Source organism: Lissotriton vulgaris, chromosome 4_1 (genome assembly GCF_964263255.1).
Source record: "Lissotriton vulgaris chromosome 4_1, aLisVul1.2, whole genome shotgun sequence".
Lineage (NCBI taxonomy): Eukaryota > Metazoa > Chordata > Amphibia > Caudata > Salamandridae > Lissotriton > Lissotriton vulgaris.
The window spans coordinates 1,590,733,477-1,590,748,038 of record NC_141691.1 but is presented as its reverse complement, the minus strand read 5'-3'; the positions used below and the strand labels follow the sequence as shown (position 1 = coordinate 1,590,748,038).

The 14,562-nt window shown below is 45.2% G+C and overlaps 1 protein-coding gene across 2 annotated transcripts in view; it reads left to right on the top strand.

Annotated features, from left to right (window-relative positions):
• The window catches only part of PPP1R42 (protein phosphatase 1 regulatory subunit 42), a 655,757-nt gene that overhangs the window by 273,467 nt on the left and 367,728 nt on the right, over positions 1-14,562 (top strand). For both annotated transcript variants that reach the window (XM_086965837.1, XM_086965838.1), the window contains one exon: positions 13,928-14,094. In XM_086965837.1, the coding sequence (XP_086821963.1) occupies positions 13,928-14,094 (167 nt within the window). The remainder of the gene's footprint in view (positions 1-13,927; positions 14,095-14,562) is intronic.

Here is a 14,562-nt window from a genome sequence, read left to right as displayed (position 1 = left end):
AGGAGAATTAGTGGCCGCCTACGCAGTCACAACAGAAACTGAAGTCATTGAAACGAATTGTATTGACACCCTGTCAGCCCAAGCAGCAGAGCTCATCGCTCTGACACAAGTCTGTATTCAAGCCAAGAACAAGAGAGTTAACATATACACAGATTCCCGTTATGCATTCGGAGTCGTACATGACTTCGGTGTCCTCTGGCGAGAGAGAGGTTTTTTGACTTCTCACGGTGCCAAAATTCAGCACGGTCCTCTCATTCAAGCTCTGTTAGACGCAATACATCTGCCTACAGCTATATCTATCATGAAGTGCAAGGCACATACAAAGGTTACAGATACCATTTCCCAGGGTAATGACCTGGCAGACCGAACCGCAAAGCATACAGCTCAAAATCAGACTCACACCACTGACCTGACAAAGACAATAGTCGCGACACCGACACATTGCATGACAGTTAAGGATCCCGCCCTAGATGTAATTGACATACAGACACATGCTACACCAGACGAAATAAAGAAATGGACTGAACTAGGAGGGGTCCAGACAGAACAGGGATGGATGACGAAGGGAAAATCTACATGGTTTCTCCCCGACTCTATGGTTCAAGTTATCATTAATACAGTACACAGTCCAGCACATTTAGGAGAAAAAGCCATGTTAGACAGTATTCAACACCTCTGGTTCAATAAACATTTACGAGCAGCAGCCAAACAGAAAGTGCGTACTTGCCTGATTTGTTGTCAGTTCAATCCAGGTAAAAGCATTCCCGTAGAGCAAGGTGGATTTCATCCTCCCGATCACCCTTTTGAAGTCCTCCAGATGGATTATATCCAGATGGAACGTTGTCGAGGATTCAAATATGTCCTCGTAGTTGTATGTGCACTCTCCCGTTGGACAGAAGCATATCCAGTCCCAGATTACACTGCTCCGACCACTGCCAAGCAGCTGGTTCGTGAATTCTTCCCCAGATATGGTTTGCCCCGCATCGTATACTCCGATAACGGTCAGCCATTCTCGTCCGAGCTTATGAAGCAGGTATCACTCCTGCTAGGTTATCAGTGGAAGCTCCACTGTGTCCGACATCCCGAAGCAGCAGGTCTCGTAGAGAGACATAATCAGACTCTGAAAATTCGTCTTGCTAAAATCTGTAGAGAGAAAGGTGTCGACTGGATAGTAGCTTTGCCAGTTGCCCTTTTTTATATGAGGATGGTCGCACATTCCAGAACAGGGCTATCCCCGTACGAGGTGGTCTTTGGTAGGCCACCGAATATGTGGGGGACGCCTCTGCCTCGCAAAATCACCGATTTTGATTGTAATATGTTGACAGATTACCTTGCCTCCTTGATGTCTGCACTACAATCATGTCGTTCACAGGTCGCTGCAGCCTTTCCCGACAACACCGAGGTGAAGCCCCATGAAGTGGTTCCGGGAGACCTCGTCTATATAAGGAACTTCGACAGGAGAAGTCTGTTGGAGCCCCGCTGGCAAGCACCAAGACTAGTACTTTTGACCACAAGGACAGCTATAAAAGTGGAGGGCCGCAAGGGCTGGCTCCACTCGAGTCATATCAAAAAGTTTCATGGACTGCCGCCAGTTTCGGACTCCCAGCCCGGCCCTCCTCCACAGACTGACTCAAAGCTCCCCCTGGTAGAGAAAACTTCTTCCGAGATATATAAACTGAAATTGAGGTCTAGCAAGTCAGACAATTTAATTGGTGAATCGGTTAGACGTGTTTTCTGACATGTATCCCCTAGACCCCAACAGAGAGAGAGATAGACAGAAACAGCTCAAGCAACGTGAATATTGTAAATCTCTTCGCAGCCACTGCATTGTGACACTATTGATTATGTTTTTTCTGAGCCTTATGATTATTGCTGCAAGTGTGCTGTTACATGTGTATTACCCTATTTTCAAGCGTGCACAGTCTCCCTTCAATGTTACTGCCGAGCATTCTTTCAGTGAACTGCCCCCGCATGAATTATCTTACAGACTTGCGCTGCGCAACAATACATTCATTAGTATGTTACACCATTCCCATCAGACCAGCAACGCTACAAATTGTTGGATATGTGGCCGACTCCCTCCCTATCAGAAATACAAGGGAGTTCTGCCCCTTTTCCCGTACCCGTTCACACACAATGGATCCTGTGGTGCATGGTTTAGTTTGATTAATTCCTTAGATTCAGATTCTGTAGTTTACCAGGGCAACTGGGTATGGGGAAACCTGAACACTGTTTTGCATAAAGTATGTTTCCCTGACAAGGAGGGTCTTCCCAAAAGGACAGGTACTGATCTAGAAAATGAAGTATATGGATTAGGTAACTTTACACTTAACCTCATGATTCTGAGTGTTGAATCCGAAACAGAACCGGTCTTGCCCGCTATGTCCGTATTACCAGTCAAAGGTGAATTATGTGTCAGAAAGAATGGTTCAGTACACCTGGGTCATAGTAAATGTACTACTGTGATCGAATTTAGTGATAAGGGCAAGTCAACATTCAAAGCTTCCCGTCATTCCTACTTCATTTGTGGTCATACCGCATATATACGCTTACCTCTAGACTGGGATGGCACCTGTTACATTGCATTCCTTCTGCCACCTGTTTTCCTAGCCCCTCCTGATTATCATAGGAATACCCATCTAGTACACAATAGACCGCAGAGAGATCTCCCGATTGTCGACTACACTGAAACGGCATGGGAGCAATACACAGACTTCAATAAAGGTTTCTTTCCCTACTTAGGTGCTGTCTTTAATAGTAAGCTGATACGCAAATTAACTAGAACCCTCGAAGCAGTAGTGAATGAAACTACTTCCGCCCTAGGTAACTTAACAGAGGAGCAGTCTGCTATGCGGATTGTTGTTCTTCAAAATCGTCTCGTCCTTGACGTCATCCTAGCCGATAGGGGCGGAGCCTGTAGAGTCATCGGATCGAGCTGCTGTGTTTTCATTCCAGAAAACGCGCCATCAGTATATAGAGCCATTACCCGTCTTCACAAGATTGCAAGTCTGATACATCAGAATCCAGGCACCTGGACTTGGTCCGGTTGGTTCTGGACCACGTTGTCAGCCTGGGGATGGAAAGTCCTATCCTTCCTAGGTATAGCCCTTCTTATAGTATTCAGTTGTTGCCTATGTCTGCAATGTGGGCCAGCAATTTGCGGCTTGTGCGCCACATCATGTATTCCTCATTCAAGTCCTCATTCAAAACGCCGTAAGAAGAAAGAAGAGCAAATGATGTTACATGAACAGATTGATAGATTAATGAGGATTGATATATCATGAAGGGTCCGTAGGGGACAAGGAGGGAATGAGGTAATATGAATTTTTATGGTCAATTGTGTCCCCTATCGTAGACCCCAATGGCTCCATGTACGTGCTTCTAGTACATGTAAGTTCCCTCCACAACCAGCTATGAAGACGCAAATACATTTGCGTCCAACGTTAACATGTCCTCTTTCAGATCCACCATGAATGGGTCAGATATTCAGTTCCTAAGTGTGCCTTGCCAACGTCTTTACATGGTGCACTTTCACGATTTTCTAGCTCTGGCGAGTTAGGCCCTGATTCCTGCCATTCAAGCCTTTTCCTGCCTTCCGCCTCTGGAAGCTGCAGCCTGGACCTGCATCTGTATCCATGACCTTTTACTTACTCCCTGCGCGGCTAGCGGTGCCTGGCTCGGCCTGCTCGCCTGCCAAAACTGTATTCAACCTTCAAGTTATCTGCTCCGCTCCTCGAAAATACATTCCTGTCTAGTAGTATAGGTAAACATCCTTCCCAGCTGCAGAGCAAAGGGCCCGGCCTTTCTGTCTCCATGCAAGTAATTCATAGCTTCCGTTACCATGGTAGGCCCATGGCCCCCTTGCTTTACACGTAGACACGTAGTCACATATGCACGCACTAGCAGTCAGTATAGAATAGCCTCTGCCCGAGAGACCTTTCCTTCTAGATAATACAGTTCCTCAAACACAAGATATTAGATATGATTTGGGATTAGGTTGTTCTGACACCCCAGACTTCTGTCTCCTCATGTAGGGCTAAATGTCAAGTCCCCTTCACCCTCCAGTTACACGTCAATCACACGTCATGCTGCTGCGCGCGCATCTCTGCCACATGTTTCTGCTGACTCTGCAGGATTCTTCTAGGGATCCACCCACATGTGACACCTCTATGTGACGTTTCTAGCACACACCTCCGTGTACGCCCTCGTGCACGCCTTCTGTTACGTACTTATGTTCTTATCTCGTTTCTCTCAGCTGTTACGCCTTTTGAACCCATCACCACTGTAATGCATTGACTATATATATGATGTACTGTTAATAAAGCATTGTAATTCCCTTCCTGAACCTTCGTGGTGATGGAACATGAATGATACCTGGTTCGAACCAATTCCTTTTTAAGGAATAAAACCCCTTTTGAAACTCAGATGCCACGGACTCTGCCTTTTCATTTTGACTGAGTTATTCTTATTGAACTTCACCGCATAAATTAAGTATAGGTAATTTAAATTTACCACAATCCATGCCCATTTGTGTGGTTGTATTTTGACAGTGTTCTGTGGCCTTGCGCAATCTTTTGCATTGTCTTTTTTTCATCTGTCTTAACGGTCTCGCCGTCAGCCATTCTATGAACCTGATAACAAGTCAGTTGTATTAGATTTATTTCCTTCAGCTGAGCTTCATTTTGGTTGTGTATGTGAAGCCCTAAACTGATTTGTTTAAAAAAAATATTTATCATTTCCCCAAAAAAGGTAAACAGTTCTACATAGATCATAGGGATCGATTTGCGTCCATATCATCACAGAGTAGGCAGTTCAAGCTTAAATGTATGAGCAGACATAACTATCAAGGGGGCTAGGATGATTGAGGCTGAGCACAGCGAGGCATAGAGGGTTACACATACTTATATATAGTAAAACAGACTACGGTCAGGAGAATGAGTCATATAATGGGCAAGCAGGTTCAACTGTTGGCGTCTTTGTCAACATCAGGTTCCAATGTTAAGAGGTAGTCACACAGTGGTTGCCAGATGTCCCTAGGTCTAGAAGTCAGAGTTTGTAAGGAGGCATAAAGTTAGTTGGTGGCATAACAAAAAGCCATATCTCTCAGCCAGGCATCAGTGGTAGGGACCCTGCGGCCACCCCAGTATAGAGTTATTTGTCGTTTGGCCAGCAGCAGCGTCCTGGACTCAGAAGCCTAACATTGCCCAACAATGCCATCAAAGAATCAGGGTGAGCTGTTTGATCAATCAAGGTGGAAATCAAAGCAAAAACAGCCCCCAGAATGCTTAAATAACAGTACACTTCCAAGACAAGTGTACAAAATCGGCCTCGCCTGCCGCACATTGATGTGATCCAGCCTAGCCAGCGCTTTTAGTGTAGTGTACACACAGTGTAAATACTTATAATAAAGCAACTTATGTCTGCGATATCCCCCCTTCTTTTTAATTTATATATGCAACCCCTTATGGTTTCTCTCCGCAAGTCCTCTGCAACAATTTTTAATTATGCAGATGACTTGCAGCTGATTTTTCCTATTGATACCTCCCCCTCCTCCCTCACCAACCTCAAAAACACCATCTTATACCACTCTGACTGGATGACTCACAGCCAGCTCAAGTTAAATCCTACTAAGACGGAACTTGTGCTGGTGGGTGGTCCGGCAAATCCTTGGAATGATAGCTTTTGGCCCCACTCACTCGGCGTTCCCCCCCCGCCCAGTCAACTCTGTGAAAAGCCTCGGAGCAGTTATCTCTGGTGATCTATCCATGAAGTCTCAGATCTCGGCGGTTACATCATCCTGCTTTTTCCACCTGCGCAGGATACGCAAGATCTGTAGATTTCTCACCAGAGATGCACTCATCTTAGTTATCTTGGCTCTTGTCATCTCCAGGGTTGACTTCGCTAACATCTTATATGTGGGGATCTCCGCTTACCAGCTCCAGAAGCTTCAACTGATACAAAACCAGGCTGCCCGCTTGGTTTTCCATCAGCCCAAGCATCAGCACGTTTCGCCACTATTACGGAGCCTTCACTGGCTTCCTGTGGCCAAACCCTGCACCTTTAAACTCGGATGCACCATTTTTACAATCTTGCACCTGCTTTCATCTCTTCCAATTTAAAGCGGTACTTACCAACACGAAACGTACGCTCTTCCGCTGATAATCTCCTGTGTATCCCACAGTTCCATCACAAGAAACATGGTGGCCTCCGTTTTTCTTTTTTAGCCCCCTCATTTTGGAACTCCCTTCCTTCCTCCTTTCGTCACTGCCCTTCCTATGAATGTTTCCGTAAGACATTGAAGACGTTCCTCTTCAAAGCTGCATTTGAGTAATCCTTGGCCCTTGCCCGTTGTATCTGTTATGAGCGCCAAGAAACCGTTTCGGTGAACGTGCGCGGTATAAGCATTTTTAACATAACATAACTGTGATTGTGAGAGATCAATTTAGTCTGCATAGGTCGTTTGCAGGCGCTGCTAATAGGTTAGGAACGTCTGGGTAATACCAGCCTTATCAGTAGTGTTCTTACTGCTGGTCACCTCTGTATGGCATGGCCTACCCTTCTGCGCCTGGAATATAGGTTGTTTGCAGACAAAGATCAAGGATCCCGCTGTTGTACGGTATTTAGGAGCTTTTGACATAATAATGCTCTTGGAGACCTGGGCCTAAAGTAGTTTCCACTAATTGGATATGAAGAATTCAGACAACTGGCAGAGAAAAGCAGCACTTTTGGATGGTCAAAAGGCAGCCTGGCAATCTATATTAACACCAACCTATCAGTTGAGGTTACAGAACTCCACATGGATGATTCATGCCTCTTGGCCTAGCGAATGGACAGGTGGGCTAAACACCCACACAAAGTCCTTGTCCTCATAAATATGTATGTAAATCCCAAGAGGAAAGCTGCAACAACAGAAAGGTTTGCAGCACACATGCTTTATTTAAAAAAACACATACCATCCATTGTACTGGCTAATCTCGGGAGACTTCACTCTCAATTTATTTTATCACCCAAGTGAGGAGCATGCGGAAGTAGTTAGGCGTCTCCCAGTACAAAATATGCCTCCTCAAAATCGAAAGGACAAGATGGGAGAGGAACTAGTCGAGGTTTGCTAATTAGTTGGCCTACTTGTTCTGAACAGCTGAAAGCCAGGTGATATATCCCCGCTTGGACCAGAGCACCAGTCAAGTTGGTCTCCAACTAGACTACATGCTGGTGACACTCCCACTTTTCAAGCAAGTGCAGAACTTTAGAATATCCCACAGCGAGGAGAGTGGTCATCCACAGATTATTACGGTAGGCATATCCCTACATAAACACAATGCTGTAACAGCCCTACAGGGAGAAACTGACACTGGAAATCTGAAACACCTAAAGTGGAGTTCAAGCTCAGTCAAGGATTTGGCAGAAGAAGCTGTGGTCAGCCTTCAGGATATGGCCGCAGAGGGCTCTAACCAGATATCAGTATGGGAAACATTTACTAGTAAAGGGATTAATAAGCATCAAATGAGAGGAGCCGACCTTGGGTGCCATAAATATATAGTTAAGCCACAATCCATCTGCCTGAAAAGATCTACTGTAGGCAGTCTTTTCATGCAACTAAGAAGACCTCTCTGTAGAACTGGGTGGGCAGACATCCCACGTCCAAGGCTGAGTGGCCAACATTTGTCAAATATCCTGTAAGCCGGGAGGCCTTCATATAGAATATGCAGCGTTGACTTAACTGGGGCATGATCTGAAAGAGTACAGGAAATATGGGTGACATCTGTTAGCCAAAGGAGAGCCCCCCCGAGACTCAGACAAGTGATCGATGCAGGTCCAGTCGTTATGCGGAGCTGCATACAATGTGTAGTCTTTGGTGTGGGGATGGCAAGTACGACAACCATCTGCAAGCTGGATGGTGTTGAGAAGATCATCGAGTGCATGTAAAAAGTGGGGTTTAGTGACAGCTGCAGAGCCAGTGGATTCAGGGGTAGGTTGGTATGTAATGTTAAAGTTCCCCCCCATCAGGATAAAATCAGCCTGCAACATCCCATCAGAGCGAAGAGAGAGCGTGATAACATTCGGGAGAATCAATGTTGGGTGCATAAATATTGGCACGCAATACTGCTCTATCGACCAGAGTGCCAAAAACAGGCGCATATCTGCTGTCTGCATCAGGGGAGTACTCTTGTGAATTAAAATTACTGACCCCCGGGGAAAATGAAATGTACTGGGCTAAGAAACTATTGGAGCTCCATGCCGCAGCGTAGGGGCCGTCGTCTCGAGGGGAAAGATGCATCTGTTTAGGAAACACCAGTTTTATACCATGCCTATTTAAATAGAAGAAAACCTGCCTTACCTTTCTGGGGTTGTTGAGGCCTCGAATGTTGCATGTACGGCACAGGAGATCAAGTCCCCAACATCCTCCGGCCTGAGTGGTCATGTACTAAAAGGTGATATGGCGTGGGGAGTGGCATGCAGTGTCATGGAATTGCCATGTGGTGGAACTAAAGTGCAGCAAACACACAAAAAATTCAACAAAGCAAAAATAACCCTTCCTCCCCACCCATACCATAAAAAGCAACATCTGGGGAATCCCAGAACAAACCCAAGTAGAACAAAAGGTCAAACATTACGGTTTACAACTTGGAGGTGTGGCAACGCTTAGAGTTCAGTGCCCCACTGGGCATTGAGTATGTTTCAGAGTCTTACTGTTCAGGGCGGCCATTCAACGCCTAACGTAAACTGTTGGTGAAGAGAGTTCATAGGCAAGGACTCGGGTAGAGCATAGCATCAGTGTGAGAAAAGGACACATAGTCTAGATGTGAGTCAATCACACCAGCGGGTCATGCTGGGATGTCACGGAGGATTCGTAGGGTGAGCGATGCGGTGGTGTCTGGTGAGGGGTGTCGTCCCTGCCTTTTGTGCTTCTTGCAGAACTGAGCCACATCCGCAGGGGTGTTGAAGATGAGTTGTCGTCCATTCACCTCCACCCGGATGCCCTCCAGGTAAAGCATGATGTATTTAAGGCCTTGCTTCTTCAAGGGTATTCTTGATATCTGAGAACTTGCTTTGTGCTTGCTGGAATGCTAGGGTAAAGTCTGGGAACAGGGACAGTGTTGAGAGCTGATATTGGAGAGGGCTAAGTCCGTGAGCAAGGGGCAATGCTGTGTCCCTGAAATTGCGAAGGCGAGCAATGATCAGGTGCGGTGGCGCACCTGGAATAGGACATGGGCCAAGTGGCCATTGTGCTTGGTTAACTAAAAAGGTATGCTGATGAGGTCAGTGAGTAAGTTCTCGACAAATATGTCTAGGTGGCCAATGTTGGCGGATTCAGCAAATTCCCATAATCAGCAAGTTATTATGGTGCAAGCGTGCCTCCAAATCTTTGCTCTTAGCCATTGCAAATTTATGCATATGGTTTACCATGTCAAGGCGCTTCCGAACTTAAGCCACGTCATGTTTGATCTCGGAAATCCTGTGTTCCGCCCCATCAAGCCCCGTGGTGCGTCAGTCATTGCGCTTGCTCATGTGGTCCAGCCGGCTATAGAGAGTATCAAACCGGGTGCCTATAGATTTGAATCCGGTGTGGAGCTCAGCCCTGATGGAGGCACCATCTAGTGACGGTTTGGCTGCATTGTTGTGTAAGGCCTCTTTCGTGTCAGAGGGGGAATGTTGTCACCGTGATATCCTCGTGGGGTCAAAGGAGAGCTTCTTTTGCTTGTGTCTCTGTGCCCTACCATGAACATCGGGGGCATGGCCCAAGCGGGAGCAGACCCTCAGCAGTGGGGAGAGTACACTCGCTCAGTTCAGCGCAATGGTAAACTGAACGGTAAAGTAGGCTGCAACGTGGTCCCAGCAAGAGTCAGTGCGGATCGTTTAGGAAACAGGCCCAAACGCGGCACCAAATGTGTACTCCAACAGTTACAGCACCGAGCAGTGTCAGCTCTCTGAAACAGTCGAAAGGTGTGCAGGCCACATGGCCGAAGGGCAGGCAATCTGGCAGCTCGTCCTGGCAAGGATGGGAAACAATGGCAAAGTAGGAGAGGATGACGCACCCAACTTCATGCCCCACTCACCAATTTTCAAGAGGGGAGCTGCTGCCATGCAGGGACATCCTCTGGCTGCCTGCGCCCCAAGCAGCGGTGTACACAGAACAGGCCCGCCCAACCTCATGGTCCCGTCAGTGTAGGGTAGGAGGCAGGGTTCAGAGCCGCGACCCCAGCATCACCACCAGAATCTCCTTGGCTTTCATGAGGCCACATGCCAGGTCAGCATCTTGCCGTAGAAGCCGCATCCGATCATCAAAACTGGATCGAGCATACACACACAGGTGCCCCGTCCCTAGGCTCGCCCAATGTCCCTCTCACCGCGGGGCCTCCGAGGGCTGCGTCAGACTACAGCGGTCGGCTGTAGGCGGGTTGCAGTACAGAGCATTTACAGGGCCAGAAAGGCAACTTCAATTAGAGGGGAGCCACCTCACTGGAGTAGAGGCTGGCAGTGGTATGTTGAGGGTGGATGTTAGCCGAATAGTGGCAGAAATGGGCTCCTTTCTCTGGAACTTCAATGCCATGCTGCCATCTTGGCCCGTCCCCCCACCGATTTGGTTTGGTTCTGAAATGGAGACTCCAAATCCCAATCTGAGAGAATATCAATGGCCTTCTGAAAGAGTTATACCGCAAAACTGCGAACATCCTTGCCTGCTGTGCCTTATTATATACCTAAAATGTGCAAGTTGTTTTTAAAGTACAATTTTTAGTGGTGTCAATCTTCCTCAGAGCACTCCTAATCGGTTGTAATATAATGTCTCATATTTGTAGAAAATAGTGACTGAATTTTCAACAGTAGAGGTTTGTTGTTGGACCTTTGTAATGCATTAGATAAAGGGTTAATAGCCTTTAACCTCTTTCTGAACATGCCCTCTCATTTTAGATTTGCTGCTCAAATTGCCAAATGGTCTTTGTGATTTTGTTGTGCCAGATCAATAGAAGATTTTGTATATTCGGTTCGGAGGACTGTTGAGGGGTATTCTGAGATAGAATATATCCATATTGTCCTGTGGTGGATTGACAGCAACAAGAGGCAATTGTTGAGATCCTTTTGCAGATATGAGAAATGGCAAGAGAATTAGTTAATTTGCCACGATGTCCCATTGGCATTCAGTACCATTCCTTTCATTATCTCGTTTCAGAGACTAGAACAGCTCCATACTTTAAAGTCCAGGATATCTGCCGAATCTACTATTTTCAGGGTGCTACTTTCTCCCTCCACGATAGTAGTAAGAGCAAAAAATGGCTCTGCTTTTTCATCAACCCATTTTGCCAAGGCTTTGTCTTTATCCTTCAGATCATCTGTTTTGATGATAGCAGCCTTATTCGACAGATAATGTAGCTTAATCCCCAGAGAAACCCTTCAAAAGGTTTCAGCTTTGGTGGTAAAAACTTAAGTTTGGCATACATTTGAAGCTCTGGGGGGCATCATCGGTTGGGACAGAATTTAATGTCGCTGAGTCATGTTCAAGTAGAAGTTCAAGTGTGTAGGTTTGGCGATAAGAGATTGTTTCAGGTGTGTCAAGAGAGTAAAAAGCTGAATTTATCATTACCAGCCTCATTAATGCTGTGAGTTGAAGTAGTCAGCAGTGTTAGTACCTTTTGTGAAGATGTCCGTTTTCCAGTGAGTGTGTTTATAGTATGAACATCTGGTTTAGCAATATTGCGTAGAATGTCTAGCTCAGGCATCACTGGTTTGAAGTTAGGAATAAAGAAGGCATTTTTACTTTTGTAGTGTTAGCAGCGACAACCATAGTTTCTGAGGTGAACTCATGAGCGCCATCTTGGAAAGTCTCTGAGCTATTTGCATATTTTTTCTGCAAACCAATAGAGCAGGCTTCTAAATAAATAAAAAAAAATCCAGAGAATTTGATGTCCTTTGTCAGTGATTTAAGAGATTTTGAGTCTTCTGTACATCAAAGGTGTTTACCTCAGTTTTCTCAATTGTCTTACCGCAGTTTGTATCACTGCCAGCGTTTCCAAGGCTGATCGGGCTCCCATATCAGAGCCATGGCCCTTTCCCTCGGGCAAGCTTTTTTGCAGCTCTGTAGAGTGCCATCCTGAACAGTCCCTTCAGTTTTAACCATGCTTGGGCACTCACTGCAACTGCCTCAGTAATAGGTCTGTCAAACCCAGAGGGTCGTGAGCAACACTGTGCATCCTTTCATCAAGAGTTTGGGGATGCAGGTGTGGCAACATGATCTATGGTCTAATGGTGTACACGCTCTAACCTACAAGACTTGACATGCCATTAGGCATGTGCGGGATGTTGAGGTACATTATGTTTTTGGGAGCACAGTTTAAAACGTATCTAAGAGACACCCATTCCAAGATCTCCTGCCAAATGTAGATGTGGGCCTCGCCGGTGGAATTCAAAAGACCCACGGGCACTGGCAGGATGTCATGCAACACAGTCTGTGAGCAGGGAGTTTCAATTGCACACCACTTGTTTGTTGAGTGAATGTTGGCTTTTTCTGTTGCGGTACGAGTATTCTGTAGCTGATGGTGGACTATCAGTATGTATGAACCATTCACACACTCAATGACTTGTGGTAAAAATGCGGCATTGTGGCTTGCAACTCCTGTTGGGAGTTTGGGAAGTAAATATGGATATGGATCCTTTTTTAGAGAGCCTCCAGAAATGCTTTGAATATGGGATAATGCACTCTTATATGTTCTACCTGCCCCTGCAGCAATGCTTTAGTAACTCCCCGATGACAGTAGGGGCAGGACGTACATGATATGAACATAGGTAGCTATTGCCTGGCTGCTCTGGGTATATCTTCCCAAAATACATTCCTAGCTAGTCCTTATTTACCCTGTATTTCATTTTCATTTGATGCAAACAGCGTGATACGCTGCATATATATATCTCTCCTTCCTCCTCTTTTGATGTACCACAAAAAAATGCTCTCACACCATTGATAGTGGGCTGCCTTTTGAAAGGGTTTATTGCAATCCGGGTCTTCTTTTATGCTTTGCATTCACACATTTTTACAAATCCCATAGTAATCACAGCCCAGTTGATTATCCTAGGTCCTCAGGCAAGCACTGGTTTGTACCAGTTTACCAGGTCGAGCAGGAGAAGCAGGCAGGCCATGTGCCACGCCTCATGAACAACATATATGGAGATAACACATAATGGACAACCAGATAATCTCGGAAATACTTTTTATTTTAGTGAGTTACTGAAACGACGTTTCCTACAGGATGTTTAAACACACAAGAAATCCACTTTTATTTAAAAACAGCATTAATAATCTATAGCCCTGTTTTAATTCAGAATATATGAAAAAGCGTAAATGCAGATATAAGCATTATGGTAAGAAAAATAAAGGCAATGATGTATCTAATATGAAAACGATGATAGATGACAATCTTTGATAGGCACTTCTACCCTAAGTAATGTTAAAATATATATGAAGCAATTGTATATAATGAAGGGGCTCGTACGCAGAAATAAGGCAAGGCATAAAAAACAGCACCTGGTTATCGTCTGCTTCCACCCGGTGATAAATTGCCTGTGCAGATCGCCCATGTTGTGATTATTGGAATTTTACCTATTGTGATTTACTGTTTGGCAATCTCGTTTTGGGAATCACAATTTTAATTCTGAATCTATGAATTCGATTCATTGTGCAGTTTAAAAGATCGCATGGTTTCCATGTTTTTGTAAATCATGACTATCTAGCTTTGCTTTTGCTGCCAGTTTGCGACTGATGCAGATTCACAAAACGTTTGTTGATTGGGCCCATAGTACTGCAAACATGCGTAAGCTTGACAGTCATAACCCATATACTTTCCGTAAGCCAGGCATATTAAAAAAAAATTCAATTACCGAATGCTTGTTTCTCATTGTCAGACCCAATTACACATGTTAGTTTTTCTTTTTCTTTCAGGAAGATCTGTCCTTGTGCAGAAACCTGACTGTCCTGTATTTATATGACAACCGCATACAACAGATCCGAAACTTGGGGTTTGCCTCCAATTTAACACACCTGTACCTCCAGAACAATGCCATTTCATGTATCGAAAACCTCATATCGCTGAAAAGGCTTGAGAAACTGTAAGTGGATATCATGATTTTCTTTTAAATAGAAAATAAAAAAGAAATGTGACAAATGGACAACAGAAAATGTAACTGATGCAGGGGGGGCTGGAACAATATTTAGAGTGGGGTGCGCTGCAATTAATGGTATATGACTTAACTCATAGGGGTTGTGATAAATCCACGTGTCACGCAACAAACAAGTGTGGCATATGTGCATGCTCGTTCAGCAGGAGAGTGGCGTGGGTGTGGTTTGTAGCCTGTGGTGCATTTCTGGAGCACTGGTGTGGTAGCGCAGCGTCATTTACAGACAGCACATGCTATATTGAAATTACCTCTTAATTTGCATAGACTTGCATTTTGCTGGTATAACTATAAAGCGCACAAATGATTATTTGTGGATAGGAGGTTTTAGCGACTAGTTATCATTTAGGCATCACCAGGTGAAGGGCCTTGATCTTTTTTTGATCCTATTAAAATCTTTTT